This window comes from Lathamus discolor, chromosome 6 (assembly GCF_037157495.1).
Source record: "Lathamus discolor isolate bLatDis1 chromosome 6, bLatDis1.hap1, whole genome shotgun sequence".
In the NCBI taxonomy this organism is placed as follows: domain Eukaryota; kingdom Metazoa; phylum Chordata; class Aves; order Psittaciformes; family Psittacidae; genus Lathamus; species Lathamus discolor.
In genome coordinates, this window is record NC_088889.1 from 38,399,974 (window position 1) to 38,418,458 (window position 18,485).

Genomic DNA, 18,485 nt, shown 5'->3' on the forward strand with positions numbered 1-18,485 from the left:
GCAGAGGCATTGCCATGCCTGGGGTTGGTGGCTGAAGACTCTGTGGGATGGTTACATTGCACAATGGACATCCCAGCTCTCCAGCTGTGCCAGCATCCTACACCTGGTTTTGTAACAGGGTAAAAACTGTGGCTGTGGGTTAAGATCTGCAGTAAGGTGGTGGCACTGATGGAGACCTTCGTGTGATGGCAGCTGTAAAGATACATCTGAATGGGTCTCTTCTCACCAAGGCATGAGCGCAGCTGTACGGCTGTGTCTGCCAGCAGTGCTGTGACTGCTGGTTGTGCTGCTGAACACCATCCCCTGCAAGCAGGCAGGGGAGCCAACCGGAGCAGCGTTCTCGCTGCTTCAGGCCGAAGGAGCATGCATCTGTGCTGGGGAGAGGAGGGCCACACAGCCACCCATCTCGCCTGCCACTCACTGCACACAACACGGACCAGCCTGGGTGGTTCTGCCAGGGGGTGGAAGCTCGCCTGGCCTCCCTCTAAATCCCTGTTTTAGCCCATGGAGTGTGCAGAGTTTGGCCCAGATGTGGCATTTGTAATTGAGTAGCCTGGCTTGGTTCCTCTGCTGGCTTCACTGGAATCTCAGAGGGGTTGTAGGCTACATTTTGATTTTCCTGGGAGGCACTGGCCTGCATTTGGGCTCTGGAGACAGGCGGATTGCAAACAGCTCTTCATCATGCTTGCCATTTGGAAATCACAGTTCTGGACAGTTTATGGGTCAGCACTAAGGTCTGATGGATCCAGCCAGGGGCATGATCTGCTGCTCCTGGGGACAGCCCGGTGTCATGGCCTTGCACAGGGCATGTTTCTGCAGCTTTGCTGGGCCAGGCAGGTGCTGTTCCCATGTTTGGAGAGCTGGACTTCTTCCAGGGAGTCAGTTGCTCACTCCCTAATACATGAAAGCAAAGAAGAGCACTCCCAGAGTGGCGGGTGGCATGAAGGGCATTTAATGTCAGCAAAGAGCTGTGTGGAGATGTGTGAGCACCACTTTGGCTAAGAAGCAAATTAGACCCCCAGAGAATGGTTGAAAAGAACCTGTTAGCTGTCTGTGTGCTTAGAGAGGGTCACTTATGCAGTGTCTGGCAACTCCTGAGTGGATAAAAATAGAGTTCACAGCCCATCTCCTTCTCCCTCTTTGTTCTGATGCGCTACATGGCAGGCTGGGAGCCAGCTCGGGTGTCCCTACAGCACCAGCACTGCGTTGGGGGCCAGCAGAAGAAAGATCGCAGGGTGGTGGTGGTGGTGGTGGTGGGACTGAGCTTGGTGGCATGGGGCAGACACTTGGTGACTTTACTGTGCCACAGACTTGCACTTCTGTTGCTGCGGCTTGTAGTGATAGATCCAGGGAAACCTTGGCCAGCCACTGGCATGTATGTCAGGTGGAGCAGGGAGAAGTTACCACTGCAAGATGGTATAGGAGAGAGCCCAAACCGAGAGCCGTGTGGGCTCTGTGACAAGCCGTGTGCTAGCTGTGGCAAGGAACAGTGGTGCTGGGCTGACATGGCTCCTGGGCACGTGCCAGCGGCACTGAGTGCACGTGTGGGGCAGGGAGCCAGACATGCTGTGTCCTGTCTGTGCAGCCCTGCTTTGGCTATGCTTTCTGTGCCCAAGGCAAGGGGTGTTGGCAGTGGCACCTCTGCCTGCAGGTGCTCCCCAGGTCTTGCAGTGAAGGAAGGATTTGCATGACTCCCTTCCTGCTTGCCCCATGACCTGACTGTGTGAGCTGTGCCTGTGGCACTGCGAGGTGAACGTGCAAAGGTACACCTTGGCAGATGAGCTCTGTTATGGTAAGCAGTAGGGTTGCCACTCGCCTTGACATCCCCGTGATGGTCCAGGTGTCTGGTGTCTCATTTGGCGTGAGATCTGGCTGCAGGTGAACTGGGCATGAAGGTACCCAATGGTCATTCCTGTGGCCTTTATGGTACACAGGTCCTGCTCGCCTCAGATGGGAAGGTCTCCTGCCTGGAAGAGGTAGGTGACCCCTTCTTCTGGGCAGGAGAGCTTCCCTTGCCTTCCACCAAACTCTGGAGAGCAGGGCTTTGGACTTTCTTGTGTCCCTGACATGCATGGAGGGTACCAGGGCTAAAGGCAGCCACAGGAGAGACAGTGAGAAGCCTGCAGCAGGCAGGTTTCAGACCTATGTCTGCTGCTCAAGGGGATGATAAACTGAGACAGGAATTATGGGCATATTGTGGGTGGGCTTCAGGTCAGGTGCCTTGTATGGTGCGGTTTCCCCCTTCCTTCCCGAGTCCTAACAGAGCTGTCATCCTTGTCAGCATGCTTGTGAGCTAATTGATAATAAACGTGAGTGCTGCCTAAGCTCTGCCTCTCTTGTGCTCCGGGGCCCGCAGGCTGAGCCATGAATCCTGTCTGCTTGCTGAGGAACCTGCGCAGCATCCAAGAAAGGGGAAGTTTCTGGTCTGCGGTCAATTTGCTGCTTCCAAGGCTGGCTGCTTCTCTCTCCCCCATAGACACAGACTCTGGTGTTGAGGCTGCCCATTCTTCTGTGATGCTTTAGTGGAAAATCAGCAACTGCCGAGCATTACAGAGGGGGAAGTGAATCACTGGTTTTGGTCCCAGTGGCCCCAAGTGGGGAGGGCTCCTAGCCAAAGGGACAGGCAGACGGACAAGACAGACACCGAGTGCATTGTTCGGTGTTTAAAAACCAGGGGAGAACCCGCCTGTTGTCCTGGCTGGTTATCAGGGCTGAGCATGACTCAGCCCCTGTCCTGGCTGAGCCCTCGCCTTGGAGCTGCGTGCGCAGGCGGAGGGCGGAGGAGCTGGGGTGGCCTTACCCGTGCTGCAGCAGCTCCCCTCCGTGGGACCCTGCTTCCAGCCCCGCTGCCTCTCCGGGTGGCTGGAAGCAGCACTTGCATCCCAGGCATCCCACTGGTTACGTTTGGAAAAATGGAGCTTGTCGAGCTCGGGCCTTGGGATGGAGGTGTCTGAACTCTGGGAAGATGGTTTCTTTTCTGAGGGCCGCTCATTTCAGCTTCCTTTTGGCCAGTGCTGTCTCACTCAGTTACTGACCTCATAGGAATTACTCCTTAGGTCTCTGTGGTCTCTCTCATCTCTTCCTCATGCTCAGCGGGGCACAGATTTGTTTCCAGCTGCAAAAGTTACTCTGCAATCCTCATCTGAGCAGCCCTTGCTTACCTAGGGTTAGCACCCCTCTCCGCTGACCACACTGTCCAGGACTCACTGCCTCCACAGTGCCTCGTGCCATCCACCCTGCTATGGTCAGTCAGGCTTTGGCTGGGGAGAGGGTGAGGCAGGCTGGATGAAAACCCAGAAATGCTCCTGTGGCACTTGGCTCTGCATTTCCTTCGCACAAACACAAAAAACGCCGTTTCCCAGCTCACTGGTGATCTGGCCAAAGTCAACAGTTGGATGAAGAGCGGTTCATAGAAGCTAAATCCAGGAAAGACTGAGGTGTTGCTGCTGAGGGAGTGAAGTGCTTTGAAGCGTTTGCCACCTTTGCCTCCAGCCACAAGGAGGGTACCTGGCCTTAGGTCACTAAGAGAAGCCACAGCTGTGTACCCACCTGGATTCCATGAGCTTTTGCTTACCCGGAGAGCTATAGATCATAGAAAGTGATCAGAAATTGAAAAAATGCTCTCTATATACAGTGGGTTAGAAAAACAGTACTGTTCTGTGTATCACATGTGACCTCTGTGATTTAGACTTGGTTACTGTCATTCTGTGTACCTAGTCCTGAAATTGCAGGCTTAAAAAAAACACGTGGTTGATTCAGAAAGCAGAGGTCCTCACGTTCGTCTGCGTGGTTGCTGGGAGCCTGCCAGCTTCGTCTGTTGCCTGCTGCCCTCAGCAGGGTAAGAGGTACCTCTCACCTCCTCTGGGCAAGGAACAGACACCTTGCAGGTTCAGCTGGGACTGGCCAGGAGAGCCGTCGTATCCAGGGAATACACCACCTTTGTACCTCCTCTGGCCTCCTGTCTCTAAAGTAAATATAGAGCAGAGTGCAACCTGTAACCAAACCAATTTAGAATAACGCGTTTGCACACACAGGCAGAGGTGCAGTGGCAGGTGTGGATATCCTTGCTAGATGTCATACAGGTGTCATTTGGATCCTGCAGGGGTGTATAGCACTAGAATGTAAGGGACCAGGTCTCCCTCGGTTCTCCTGGCATGTCTCCTTGGGGGCTTATGAGGAGTCCAGGTCCTTGACCCACACCTCAGAAGAGGGCAGCTACAGGTGCTTGTTGGGTAGACTGTTGGCTAGTAATCTACTGTTGCAGATGCGGGTCAGTCTGTCTGCACAGCTCCGTCTCACCTCGAATATCCGTTAATTCTGATTAGCAAGTCATATGTATCGGAGTGAAACTTTCCATGTGCTGGTGATGGAGGTCTCTCAGCCAGTGACCTTTCAGGCACCAGTCTGGTACAGATCCACAGGAGCACATACATCCATTCTCCTGGAAGGAGGATGCTGCTCCCTCCACCTGCTTGACCAGTGTTTTGTTTTTCCTGTGCCTGCTGCCGCTGTTAGCCTGACACCGCAGAGGTGAGTGCCCCAGCACAGCCCAGAAGCAGAGGTGTCCTAGGAGTCTGCATGCTGGTTTTGCCCCGCAGGCTGTGCTTGACATGGAGAAAGCTGTCAGCAGCTCTGACAGATGCCGAACAGAGAAACCAGCTGCTTGGCACGTGGTTGCTTTAGAGGAAGAGACCACTGGCTCTTTGCAGAGATCTGTGCTGCCATGTGCCTGGCTGAAAGAGTGGAAGTGAGTAATGCTGTGCTGAGGGACGCTAAGGCTGAGTGAATGTGAAGCCCTGGGACTTCAGCTCTCCTGGAATGTAGTGCTTGAGGTATCAACCTCCTCTGTCCCTTCAGTGCCTCTTTTTTGAGCAGTGGAGGTACAGAAAGTTCTCCAGTCTGCTCATTTGGAGCCACCACATCTATTTTCCATCCTCACTCTTACCCCTAGGACAACCACACCAGTGAGAGAGCTTGTGGCAAGGAAGATCCCTGGGAACTGGGCAAGCTCCAGCCAAACATATTAAGATCCACCAAATGGTTAGGGGTTCCTAGTGCCTTCTGGCCAGGTCCGTGCTGATGTGGTGAGCTCAGGTTCAACTTCTGAGACACCCCTAGCAAGCCAGTCCCCCTCTGCCCAGCGGAGACTAATGCTGAAGGCTTGGAAGGGAAAAGCTATGTTTTGTATTCCCTAACCGTGAGCCAGCTGCTTGGCGTGACTCGGGGATGGATTGGGGCTGGCAAACTGAGATGGAAAGATGCTTTTGCCATTGTGGCCTGGGGTAGGATGGTGTTACTCAACTCAGTCCACAAATCCCAGAGCTCATCTGCCTCAAATAGAACCAAATAAACAAATTAATTCAAAGCAAATCTGCCTCCCCCCACTGCGGCACACACTGGGATGCTTTGCCAACAGGATCCCAGTAGGATGGCTCTTCCTCAAGTGTTGCATGCCATGGAGTAATGTTCCTCCGCCGTTTTTCCTTTGTGAAGTTGGCACTGCCCCTCGCAGTAAGTGCATAGAATCCTTTCTAGGTATATATTTTTTTGGTAACTGAAATGCTAATTACTTTATTTAAAGTTCTTCATACATTGTTTTTTTCTGGTTTTTTTTTTTTTTTTTTACAAAATCTGATGATCCTGGGAATGACAGGAATTGTCCCTAAAGCCAAGTCATGGAATTCCTTCAGGCAGGCAATTGTTAGTGCCCAGCCAGGCCCTGTTACTTGCACGTAGCGTGTTCCCTTCCTCAAGGATAGATAGGATGTGGGTATTTTCAAGCACAGGAGCTGATATTTCTCTGTCTTATGCCACTGATCACCTTTACACGGCAACTCTTTGGAACTTGGGGCTGAAGTTGCCCTCAGGTGACCAGCACTAGGACAGTGAAAATTGCTGGACTAGGGAACTCTTAGTTCTTCTCCTTGGGGGCTTCTGTATATGCAGTAAAAGCTTTGAGCCCCAGCCACATTCACCCATAGGACTATGCTTGGGGTCTGTCGTCAGAGAACAAATGTGCCTGAGCTTCCAGGTCTCGGTAGCTCTTACCTAGCCTCCGTACAGCTCCATACAGCTTTTGCTTTGTCACTTACAAAACCAGGAGTAGCAAAACAGGTAAAAAAGCTGTAGGTAACAGGCACCAGAAGCCCCTTCGCTGGCAGCACGGCTGAGTTAGTAGCTCAGCAATGTGTGGGCAGGTCATGCCTGGCTCCTATGGCCATCAGGAGTAGGTGGTACTCTGCAGAATCTCAGGAGAGCTTCTGAAAGAGGCTGATAGGGACTAAGGTAGGGCTGATGTAAAATGCACTTCTCTGCAATCATTCTTTTTAGTTCTTGCTGGTCATTGAAAGACAAGGCTGTTTGCTCTCCTCATCCTAGTTTACATCTTGATTTTAACAAGACAACAAAGGTTTTTATCAGCAGGCAGTAATTTTGTGAACCATCTGTGTTCTTTGACCAATCCCACTTGCTGTGTCTGCATCCCTGAATGACCTGTAGCCAGGCTCCGGACAGCATATGAACCTTCAGCCTGCAAAGCTGGGTGTCTGTCTAGCAGCATGGGTTACCTGGGCAGCTTAGCTTCTTCTCAGGACTCTTGTTCATGCCTCCTCACAGCAGCTCAGCCCTCATTTTCAGGGTTTTCCTATGTTAGAAACAATTAGGTAATGAGTATCTGCACCAGGGACTTCTGTCTCTGCGATAAAACCGTTCGTTCTTGGGTTCATACAGACCAAAGCCAGAAACAATCAATAGATCAACAGATATCTAAAATCGCCTCCAGGACAGCACAGATTATGCATCTTTATTTAGTTACATTTGCACTATTGCAGTGATATCTCCCAGTGGCACATTTTCCTCTCCCGAAGCGATTGTATGGGGACTTGAGGAATGACTTTGGGTGACATTGCAGAAGGAAAACAGCTCTACTGCTGTGTGTGGGCACGATTTGTAGCAGGGAATCATGTGGCTTTGTTTTGCAGGTGTTGTTTCAGAGTTTGCTTTTCTTGGTTAGTTTACAAGGCTCTTTACACCTGGTATTTTGTTCCCGTGGAGAAACCTGTGCCCTGTAATCAGAGCACCTCTTCATCTTCTCTTCGCTAAATTGAAGAGATGGAGTACTTCAGGTTTCTTACAGAAAAGCATTTCACCACCCCTCCAATTATTTTGTCATGTTTTTTCCCATATCCTCTCTAGTTTTCAACATCCCTTAGAAGATGTGACATACTTCACATCAGAGCTAGATGGGATATTTTAGCATACATACACCCTGCTGGGATGAGGATGTGTAGGGAGGCAAAAATACCACCCTGCTCCTGGCCCTGATGTCAGGGCATTGAACTGACAGTTAATACTTGCTTGCTCATCATTACCCCAGAAATCTTCTCATAATTGCTGTTTTCCAGGATTGTCTCCTATCTGCAGCTGCCGCCTGCGTTCGTTCCTTCTTCATAGAAGTGTAATTCTGCATTTGGCTTCATTAAAACCTCATATTGCTTGGATGGATTTGCCCTCCACAGTGATCCAAGCTGCTCTGTGTGATTGCTCTGTTCTCATCACGATACACCACATTGCAGATCTGTGTGTCAGCAGCACACATTATCAATGTCGATCGTATGTTTATTTCGAAATAAAAATATTTATTTCCAGATGAAATCCTTGAATCCTGCCAGGCCTCGTACTGTTCATCCTGGAACCCATCTAATTCCCTCCCCAGTGACAACTGCGCCTTGTGTTCTGTCACACAGCCAGACTGTTATTCATTTCACATGTGCCTGATTGACATTGTACTGCCCTGTTTATTGTGTTTTATTGAGTAGCATGGGCTCTCAGGCTGTCAGTGTGCATGTAAGTAATTTCTATCAAGTTATGAAAATAGACTCCTTTGACAAGAGTGGTTCTGCATAAACCCCATTGATTTGACCTCACTCCTATACTCCTTTCCTTTAGTTCCCAAATTATTGACCTGTGCGTCATCTTTTCCGTTGTGTTGCTCAGGGCTGATTTCAGGCTCGCTGGCTGACAGTTACCTTGTGTATTGTGCTTGACCTGTTTGAATACCAGCACAGCACTAGCTCCCTTTCCATCTCCCCACATCTTATTGTTATTCCAAGCCAGGAATGTCAGTGAGCCAGAGCTGCTGTCAGCCAACTCTTGTTCGATCATCCAGACTTGTTGGGTTTAGAAATCTGTGTTCCCTGTAGACACAGTAACACCTCCCCTGTGCTGTCACAGGGAAGATGGTAAAAGCCATAAAATGGGATGGATGTCTCTGGTGGTTTGGACGTCCCTGATGGATGTTTGGTGAGGCAGAGCTAGCCTCTTTGCCCCAGCCATTTGGTCAGAGATGGAGGTGTTGGGTAGGGTATGCAGAAGACCTGGGACTTTCAAAGAAACTCAAGGGGCATATGGGCAGCCAACCTGTTTTGGCTCCTGGGGTACCAAGGCCTTTTTCTTTGCAGGTATTGCAGGTGAGAGTCAGGGAGGCATTTGCTGCTAAGCACAGAGCACCCTTTTGGAGGCTTAATGCTGCCATTTAGTAAAAGGGAATGGAAGCAAGGCCTTTAGAGCAAGATGTGCTATTTTCCTGGTTTAATGCAGAGAGCTCTGCCTAGCAGTCTACATAGTGTAAGAAGTGTGACCTGGATGGCTTCTCCATGCTTAGTCCCCAGGAAACACCAGAAGCCATAAATGCAGTTACTGCAGAAAGTTGTAACTGCACTTACGGGCTTGAGTTCTTGGTCAGTCTTTCTTGGTTATGACACTCACTGGCCAAGGTTTGTTTATTTGCTTGGTGTGACTTCTCTTCTGACTGCCTTGCTGGTTTTTCAGTGCTCCTTTTGGGACAGAGAAGGCAGACCCTGAGAAAGCTCCCACTATAAGAACAAGTGGATTTGGGGCTGCTTGTGTTTGCTGGGGGAGGGTTGTGGTGGGGCAAGGAGCAGCCCTTGGGCGTGATGGGCAGCCGAGGTCAGTGCAGTTACTCGTGAGGAGTACCGATTCACTTTTTCTCTTCCACAGGACTCAGAGCAGAATTGGCTCTCCTGTCTTCCCCCAGCATACAGGGCCATCACGGACTGTCCGGCGCTACCCAGCCAGCAGTGGCCAACTCACCTCTAATGCACTCCCCAATGGGAATGGACATGAGCAGGGCAGCTCTGGGCCACACGTGGTTTCCCAGGAGCACACTGTGTCTGCAAGGGGTAAGGCCTCCAGGGCTGTCACTGTTTCAGGGCTTCTTGTTGGGGTGTCATGGGGAAGGGCAATAGTGTGAGTGAGGAACCTCAAGAAACCATGGATTCCCCGGATTGTGCCATGGGGTGCGATGGAAAGGGAGTTGCTTCGATTGGTGAAGAGAGAGACCCTACCAAAGGACAGATCAGGGAAGCAAAATGCTGACAGCAGGGGAGAGGAGCCAGGGAGATGTGACAGATGCCTCCCAGGGGTGTTGAACATCTCCCTAGCATGCTGCCTCAGTCAGGGGGATTGCCTCAGCCTGCAGGAATGGTGTCTCCCAGATTAATCCTCAATCTGAGCAGCCCTCGAGGTCAGATTGTGCAACCAGCATCTAGTTCTTCCCTTTGGCTGCCCCCATGGTGCCTTCTGACATGAACAGGGATGAGGCCAGGCTGCTGCGACGTGCCGTTGCTGAGCCTCAGCACCTCCCCATCTAGGACAGATGCATGTTGTCTTCTGCAGCTTGGCTCCCCCTGAAGCTGTGATTCCCCAATGAGGCATCATGTGGCATCTTAGCCCTTCTGAGTCGGACAGTGAACCTAAATGAAGCTGTAATCTGGAAGTAGGAATTGGATGGGATGGCGGGGGTTGAACACAGCAAGGGGGGCACCCACAGAGATGGCTGTGTCGGTGGGCTGGGGTGGAGGGCTCTGGTGTTGAGCCAGCTGGTTCATGGTTAAACAATGATGCCTGTTTTCTGCAAGCCCCTGAGAGCTCTGAGTGTGATTTCCCTCCATATCTAATGATGTGAGGATCGTGAGGGTCCAGGAGGGGACCGCAGGTAACTGCAGGAAGCCAGGGGACACCTGCAGGGAGGCATTGGTTTTCTCAAGGCCTGTGCTCTACTCTATGGGTACCAGTGTGTCTGTTCATGTGGGAAATCTTCCAGTGGTTTAAGGGCAGCCAGTCTCCTGGCTACTGACATGGCTGTAGAAGGAATACTGCCTGAAGAGTAAAATACACTCTCCATGCTGGAGTTAGTCCATGTGTGTCCCTTCACAGGGAATTATGCCACTCCAGCTGGGCAGGCAGAGCATGCTATTTGCCATTTTTTGTGTATTCACAAACCCTTACTGACGCTGGAGCAGAGGGCAGGCTGGAGTGAGGAGGGGCATAGAGACACTGTCCTGCTGAGGAACACACACCCCTCCCTGCTCTGGGAATGCTTTGGAGCTCTAGCTGTGAATTACTGGTGCCATGGCCTCGAGATGCTCTTTCCACTTAGCACTGTCCTTTTCTTTCATAGGGGCCAACCTGACAGAGAAGATCAGGAAGATAAAAATTGTCTTCACACCCACCATCTGCAAACAGACGTGCCGGAGCGGGCGCTGCTACAACAGCTGTGAGAAAGGAGACACCACCACTCTCTATAGCCAAGGAGGGCATGACCACGATCCCAAGTCTGGCTTCCGCATCTGTGAGCACCCTGAGGCTCCAGCCCACCTTCTTTCCTGCTCCCCCACTCTCCCTCTTCTGCCTTTCCTGCCTTTACAGACAGAGGGCTTGGGCTGCTGTAGAGATGGGAAGAGATGGCCTCTCAGTGCCTTGGAAGATGTCTCCTGGGGTCCTTGGGGCTTACTCCATCTGTCTCCGGGGAAGGAAGACAGACCTTGCTTCACTGCTCTCTTTTCCTGGGCAAGCCACTTCTGTTTCCATGACACCCCAGGTAGAGGGGGTGCGTGTGTTTGAGTCAGGCCTGTGGCCAAGCCTCGCCACCCCCTCCTTCTCAGAGCCAGCTCGCTGCTTTTGTTGGCATCCAGTCTTGGGGCTGACTTTCATCACCTAATTTCCTCCTGTTCTCCCCTTTCACTCACGTGGCAGCCGGGAAAGCTGGCTGCAGGTTGCAAGCTGTTCTTATAAACAGGCTTGCTGAAACCTTTGCTCGCCTTTCAGGGCTGCTGGGATTGCTCATCAGGTCACTGGGATGCCCAGCTATGGGTTGGGCACATCCTCTTGGAGCCAGTTGGTGGGAGCAGCCTGCAGGCCCTGGTGGGACTTATATCATCTGAAAGCCTCTTTAACTCTCAAATTCATGTAACACTGAGAGAGTGTAAAGTCTGGCTGTTGTGGACACCAATTGATGTCAGAGGAATTTCTGCCTTCATCTGGGTCCAAAGATGTGTTTCCTCCCTGCAAAACTGGTTGCTGGGCTTGGGCAAATGAACTTAAGCAGGATGGGAGCTCATCCCCTGGGATGAACCTGACAAGCCATGCAGGGATGTGCAGCAGCAATGTTGCAGCTCATGCTGAAATGAGTCAGGATGATGTGTCAGGGAATCCCATGCCTTGCCTGAGTGTTACTCACACTGAGGGACGCTTTGGGTTGCTGCAGGCATCTGATGAGGCCAGAAAAGACATGACTTTGGTTTCATCTGTGGATGCGTTTCCTGAGGCTGTGCAGATGAATTGCTCCTGATTCTTTTGTCCCACTCCACAATTCTCCCACTTGAGCTGCTGGCAGGGCCAGGGCTGGCGGGGAGACAGGCTCTGAGGACGTGGCTCTCTGCCTGTTCTCTCCTTCTGCATCTCCCATCCCCGCTGAGCTCTCTTCTGGGCTGGGAGTACAAACCCTGCCAAGTGGGGAAGGGGCGATGCAGGAGAGAAGGAATTGTGCTGACTTGGCTTCGTGCAGCTGCCATAGCTCCTGCCCCACTCTGAGGAATCCTGCTGTGCCAGAAAGACGACCTTGGCTGCCCCGCAGGGTGCTGGTGACCCAGGCTGGCCGTGGTCCCGAAGCCCATCATCTTCAACCCATTACTCCATTCCTGAGCAGAGCTTGGGCAAGATGGTGGTATGCAGCAGGGACCCCAGGCTGCGTCCAGGCTGCAGTGCCAACCCCAGCCCGGTGCTGGACCTGCTCCTTGAGGACTGTGGGGCTAGTGCTGGCCTGGATGCAGCTGCCTGGCCTCCCTCAGCTGCCTCTTGGCTAGAGGCAATGTGTCAGTGTCTTGCTAAGCCGGCCTCTCTCCTCTCCTTACCTTGCAGACTTCTGCCAGATCCCCTGCCTGAATGGAGGGCGCTGTGTGGGCCGGGATGAGTGCTGGTGCCCCTCCAACTCCACCGGGAAGTTTTGCCATCTGCCCGTTCCCTCTCTGGAGAAGAAGCAAGGAGGGAGAGCCCCGAAGACCCTGGCTGGCAGCTCCATGAAGCACTCCACCTACACCCTGCCCTTGTCCAACCAGCTGGGTGAGCGTGGCTGGTGACTGCAGACCCTGCATTTGCCCTCTACTTTGGTGCTCCTCAGATCTTCATTCACAGGCGTGAGGAGGCCACTGTCTCCTATACTTGGCTTTTCAGGCCAGGTGGTCAGAAAAGTGGTTCCCCTGGTTTCCAAAGGGCTCGGGTTGCTGGGGGAAGTTTTTGGTAGGTTTGTCCAGGTTTTGGGCAGAGAAGTGTTTTCTCTTAGGTGCAGTCTTCCTTCACTAGAGTTCTCGTTGGGGTCATTCTACCTCTCCTCCCTTGTGACTGTTGATGACACGATGCTCTTTGGGTGCCAGATTGTCACAGCTGTCATATAAACTCATCTTCCAGCCTCCCTAAACCCTTCCCTGGTGAATGTCCACATCAACCACCCTCCAGAAGCCACCGTGCAGATTCACCAGGTGGCCAGGGTGCGGGGCGACGCAGAGGTGTCTGAGGAGAACAGCGTGGAGGCGGTCCTGGTGCCTCAGCTGGCTGCCGTGCCCTGGTACACCCATGCCCACGGGAACGGCAACAGCATTGCCACAGAGGGCATCCAGCAGCAGCAGAGAGCCCCAGGGCTGCTGGGGAGGTGCTTTCGGGAGGCTCTCCATGGGCAGGTAAGGGGTCACCCATCAAGCACTGGAGTCTGTGTAGATACGTTTCTTGTTTTGGGGTGTGGGTGCATTGGCTTATGGGGCAGGGAGGGTGGCCTTTCACTGTGTGAAGCATCAGCGTGGGCATCCCCCAGGTGCTGTGTGCACGGGCAGCAATGAGTTAGTACTTGGGAAGAAAATCCCTTGGTTTGGCCCAGCAGGGAGACCTCACTGCCATGCCCTGACCAGGCTGTGCCCTGGGGCAGCGCAGCCCAGACTTGATGGCTTTCACACACAGTCTCGTTTAAAAAGAGTGCCCTATTTATAGCAACATTTACAGCCACGCTCTGCGATTATTGTAGGAAACGTATAAAACATAGGAAAATTCCTTTCCCTCTCAGACGATAAATGAAAGTCTGATTTCCATGGAACGACGCCTTCCTGGGCAGCTCGGCTGGGGCTTGGGAAGCAAACGCACGTAAGGGGCTCTCTCACCCCTGTCCCTCAGTCATCGTAATTTCTTATTTTGTCTTGCCCCATATGTTTCTCTTGCGTCACTGGAAAAGCATTGGAGGTTTTTGGCACCCACAGGAACACCTGTGAGCTCCCCGGAGCAGCTCGTGCTCAGTGAGACCTCCCCGTGATGGGCAGCCTGGGACGCAGCCGCCTCCCTGCTTCACCCAGTCCTTTCTGGGGGGCTGCTCCCACTTCCCATCCTGTCCCTCAGCTGCTTCATCATCCCGCGGTTTCTAGCGGGATATCTTCTCAGCCATTCCCAACAGTAAATGAGATCAGCCCCTGGGGCAGAAAAACTCCTCTGTGGGGAGACAGCAGCTCTGTGCCCCTGGGAGCAGATGATGGTGCACAGAGATGCTCATGGATGTCCAGAGATGCTGCAGGAGATGCTCTGGGGGGAGCAAGGGGGTCGGCAGGGGGTACCCTTGCAGTGCTCACACCTCGCTCAGACGGGGTGATGCTGTGCCCGGGAGAGGGTGAGGAGCGCAGCGGGGAGTGCTTGCCTCTCCCCAGCTCTGCCGCAGCCGAGCCGATCGGTATGCGAGCACTGGGCAGGCGGCCACGCACGCCTGGACCGGGGCCAGCTCTGGCCTGTGGGCCACAGCAGCTCTACTCTAATGGGGAAGCCTGTAATCCAGAGGGCCTTGCCGGGGAGGGGGGTGTAAGGGAGGGGGGAAAGAGAGGGTTATTAAGCAGAGGAAAGTGCCTGACAGCAATCTCCCGCCGGGCTGGACTGGTGCACCCATTTTGCTGGCTAATCAGCCAGGCACGGGGCTGATCCCAGGGCTTTGCTGGGTGATATCATCTCTGGTTCATCTATTGCTCTGTTTGATGTCCCCTTCCCCTCTGAGGGGTGCATTTGAGGGAGTCTTGTGTTTTTCTGTCTGCACAACTGTTTACTGTCTTAATCCACATCCCCAGTCCTGCTGTGTCCCAGTGGGGAGCTGTGCAGAGAGGGCTGTGCCAGTCTCTGACCCCAAAGTGTCATTCCCCGTGCTGGCTCTGCTGCTGCCACACCAGCCGCCCGCAGCGGACGGGTGCACATCCCCTCCCTGTCCCACAAACCTCTGATCCTCTGCTCCTCTCTCCGCAGTGCACCAACCCCCTGCCAGGGCTGACCAAGCTGGAGGACTGCTGTGGCAGCGTAGGGCTCTTCTGGGGCACGGATCGGTGCCTTGCCTGTCCCCCCCGGCCAGGTGAGTACTGCCACAGCCCGGGACAGCGAGAGGGATGACCAGCACCACTGGCAAGCAAAAATGTCCCAGGCCGCCTAGTGTCAGCTGTGGGTCTCCTGCCTTGCGGCTGTCTGCTCTTGGGATGGGCAGTGTGTCCGAGGCAGTCTGCAGGGCCATGCTGGCTTCCATGCCAGCCCATGCACCCCAAAGCACCACTCTGGTTTGGGTGCTAGGGCCAGGATCAGTGCTATCTCTCTAAGCCACCCTTCCAGTGCAGTCAGCAGTTCCCACCATGCTAGCCCCACTCAGAGAGAGAAACAGGAAAAGAGCAGCCGTGGTTTTAGGAGGTGCAGTCCTAGATTGGTGGAGGAGGCTGCAGGCTCGGCCCTATAGAGTTACGGGCTTGCTCTGGGCCCGACACGGGCTTGGCAGGGGCTCTGGAAATAACACTACATCAAACAATTGGCAGGAGCGCACCCGTGGTCCGTTCCAGAGGCACGGGCGTCCAGCTCTGTTTCTGCTGTGCCTGGGAGCTGGACGGACTGATCACGCAGGAGATGGGGATTCCTCGTCTGCTTTGTTTGGGGCGCTCCGTGACAGGCACGGCCCCTCGAGCTGTGGCCCCATCCTGTGCTGTGGTAGAGAGGCTGTGTTGAAGGGCTCCTGGCTGGGGGGGAGGCAGCCCCATGGGCACAGTGGCTTCCACAGCCGGTGCTAACCAAGTCTAGTGCGGGACAGGGTGTGTGCATCCAGTGCAACACAGGCAGGGAGCTGCACACCTCTGTTGTGCCTGCTTGCCCCCTTTCATCACTGCCAGGCTGCTTGTTCACATGCCTTCACTGGATCAAAGGGCTAAAGCAGACAGACCCCATCGTCCGGGAGACCGAGAGTGGAGGTGTCCAAGGTGGCAGGTTTTGTGCAAGCAAGTATGGTGTTGCTGCCTTCTAGCTCTGCGCAGAGGCTGTCCCAACTGCTCACGCACACGCTTGCAAGAGCTGTTTGCATCTTCTTGTCCTCCCTCAGTGTGGTTCCTCCTCAGCCAGGGGTAGGGCTGTCTGGAGCCAAATTCCTCACAATCACAGACAAGGCTGTCAGCATCCTGGAACCCAGCGCAGATCTGAGGAACTCTGCTGTCGTCTTCAGGCTCTGCGTGGCTCTGCCATGGCCATGCTTCTGCTTGCCTGGCCTCGTGCATATGCCAACCCCAAGGGAGCTATGGGTACCTGTGGTATGGGGGTGAGCACAGGGTCTTCAGGTTCAGCACAAACAAGGAAATGCCCCAGATGGGCCTCAGCCTTCTCTTCTTTGTCCCTGACATTTGCATCCGCAGTCATGGCTTTCTCCTCCCCGTCCTGCACCAGTCTCCCCATTTCCTACCCTGTCTCTCTGTGATCCCCCCCATTAGGAAGCAGGAGGTGATGCTTAACACTTTGGTTAGTCTACAGATGGCTGCAAAATCTCTGCACCTCCTTTCCTTTTCTCCATGCCAGAATGCTAGGTATCGCTCAGCAGCCAGAGCTCCAGCAATAATTTGTTCTGCTGGACTTGGATCTTCAGGCTTCAAAATGTGTCTCTAATCAGAGGCTTCCAAGACATGAAAACAGGCACAAAATACCCCCATGTGCTCCATGTAGTCAGCCAGCCAGTAGAGAAGAAAAACCTCCTAGCTGCCAGCAGGTCCCGCTTTCACAGCTCAGCACATGCTCGTGTCCCAGCAGCAGCTGAAACTCAAGTGAGGTTGTCACTGATGACCTTCATTGAGTGGACAAATGCTTGTCTGGGTTTTTTTCCCAGATTAATTCCATGGGGATATTAAAAATGTATCCCATGGGTCTCCATCTTCCTGTGCCACAAGAAAATCCCATTCCCTGTCTCTCTGGCTTTGGGCAATAAAGTTCCTTCTTGGAGACCAAATAGCTCTTGTTGATTTTGGCAGGAATTCAGGCTAGCTGAAGAGGCTGGTTTCATCTATTTAATTGTGTGCAAGTATCTTCCTCCTTTGGCTACCTCTGATTGACTGCCCCGTAACCAGCCCCACATGCAGGAGGCCACACAGTGGAGTAAAGGGAGCCGTAAGGCAGACATTCGATGGAGGCAGCCTAAGGGAGACCGGCTGTGGAGTGAGAAGCCCAGATGGCTGGCATGCTTTCCTCTGGCACGCTGTGTTCACACAAGGTCTTGCCCCAGCATGGAGCAATGGAAACAGTCGTTTCTCCATGATCTATCTGCTCCAATGGAGCCATCGAGCACTGTGATCTCTCATTGCCCCTTACCTCCTCTGCCAGGGCTCCCAGATCCATGCCTGTCTAGTGTGAAGTCATCACTCCGCATCATTCCTGCCTGTAGACCACATCCCACAGTCACATTCCTTGTGTCTTCTAGTCTTGGTGGTTTGTGTTGTGCTCACTCAAAGTCACTGGGCTGTAGTTCAGTGACCTGGTGTCTCGTGCACAGAGATAACACATCCAGTGGATGTTTCCAGCTTTCTTCTTGGCACAGTGGTCTTCGGAGAGAACTTCTTGCACTCGTGTGTCCCGGGGAGGGGTGCACCAGATCAGACTTGACAGCGCTGGGAATTTAATTCCAGCAACCAGAGACAGAAATGGCAGAAGCTAGCTCAGTGTAAACACTCACAAATGTACAGAAGTGCAGCCAGGCAATAGCTAGACAAATGGAGAACTTGTTTGGATTGACTGTCTGCCCGAGACACTGATTGTTAGTAGAGGCTGGATACGTCCGGATGTCTCTGTCGACTGCTGCTTTCATGTTTGGTACGTGTTTGTGTGCGGAAAGACATCAGAGAAGGAGGAGAATCGGAGGCAGGCGTCTGTCCGAGCAAACCTGTCATGACCAGTCCCCACTATTTTGTGTGTTTTGTCCAGGATCAGGAAAGCCAAGGCACTTGAATGCTTTGTCTGCATCCTAAGGAGAATATGTTAAAAGCTGAGTTCAGAATTAAGGTAGGGGTGAGGTTGACCTGGGCAATACCCTCTCTGTAGTGGGTGTTACATTAGTCTCAGAGGTTTCCTTAGGCTCTGTTCAGGCCTTTGGCTGCCTGGTTTGCTGCTGGGAGAGTGTATATTGTTAGGCCACTTAAGACTGGTGGGCACAGAGGTGGTTATTCAGGCAGGCTATGGAAGTCACTGGGAGATTGCTTTTGTTCATGTAAGTGAGAACTGAAGATGGGACCCCCAAGATGCGTGAGAGACAGCCCTGGGAGAAGAGGGAGAGCTGAGAGCTTGCTCCGTGAGCTGTTGGGGCAAAAGCTGTCACCCAACCCATGAAAAAAAGAGATGAGCCAGAGGCAGAGCCAGAGGCAGAGCCATGGAGGGTGGCAGGACACCTGCGTGCTATCATGCGGCTGCAGTCCTTCAGCTCCAGCTGAAGATGGCTGGATGAAATGTGCTTGCACTGCAAGGTAGGATAAATCAGAGGGAGACATCCAATGACCCTCCTGGGTCTGTAGTACTCAGAGGAGGCAGAGAAGCACTGAAAAGCTAGAACAGAGAGGTAGAAACAGCTACCTGAAAGGTAAAACTTGGACAAGACTGATAGTAGCACAAGGGAATTGGAGGATGAGGAAGCAGCTGAAGTAGAGACACTTGGACATGGCTGGGAGGAATCTCAAGGACTGGCAGGGTGTTTGAGCAGTGCGGGTGAGAAAGCTGCACTGAAGCAATGTCCTGTCCCATGGCAAGCTCAGCATGTGAGGCTAGTAGCAGGCATACTGCTGGGAAGAGCTACTCCTGCTTCCCTGCCAGGCTATATGCTATTTCAGGGCATA

The 18,485-nt window shown here is 53.1% G+C and overlaps 1 protein-coding gene across 1 annotated transcript in view; it reads left to right on the forward strand.

Moving 5' to 3' along the window:
- LTBP2 (latent transforming growth factor beta binding protein 2) overlaps nt 1-18,485 on the forward strand; it is a 71,892-nt gene that overhangs the window by 23,920 nt on the left and 29,487 nt on the right. The window contains exons 4-8 of the mRNA XM_065686138.1: nt 9,019-9,200; nt 10,481-10,651; nt 12,220-12,420; nt 12,766-13,034; nt 14,620-14,722. Of these exons, the coding sequence (XP_065542210.1) occupies nt 9,019-9,200; nt 10,481-10,651; nt 12,220-12,420; nt 12,766-13,034; nt 14,620-14,722 (926 nt within the window). The remainder of the gene's footprint in view (nt 1-9,018; nt 9,201-10,480; nt 10,652-12,219; nt 12,421-12,765; nt 13,035-14,619; nt 14,723-18,485) is intronic.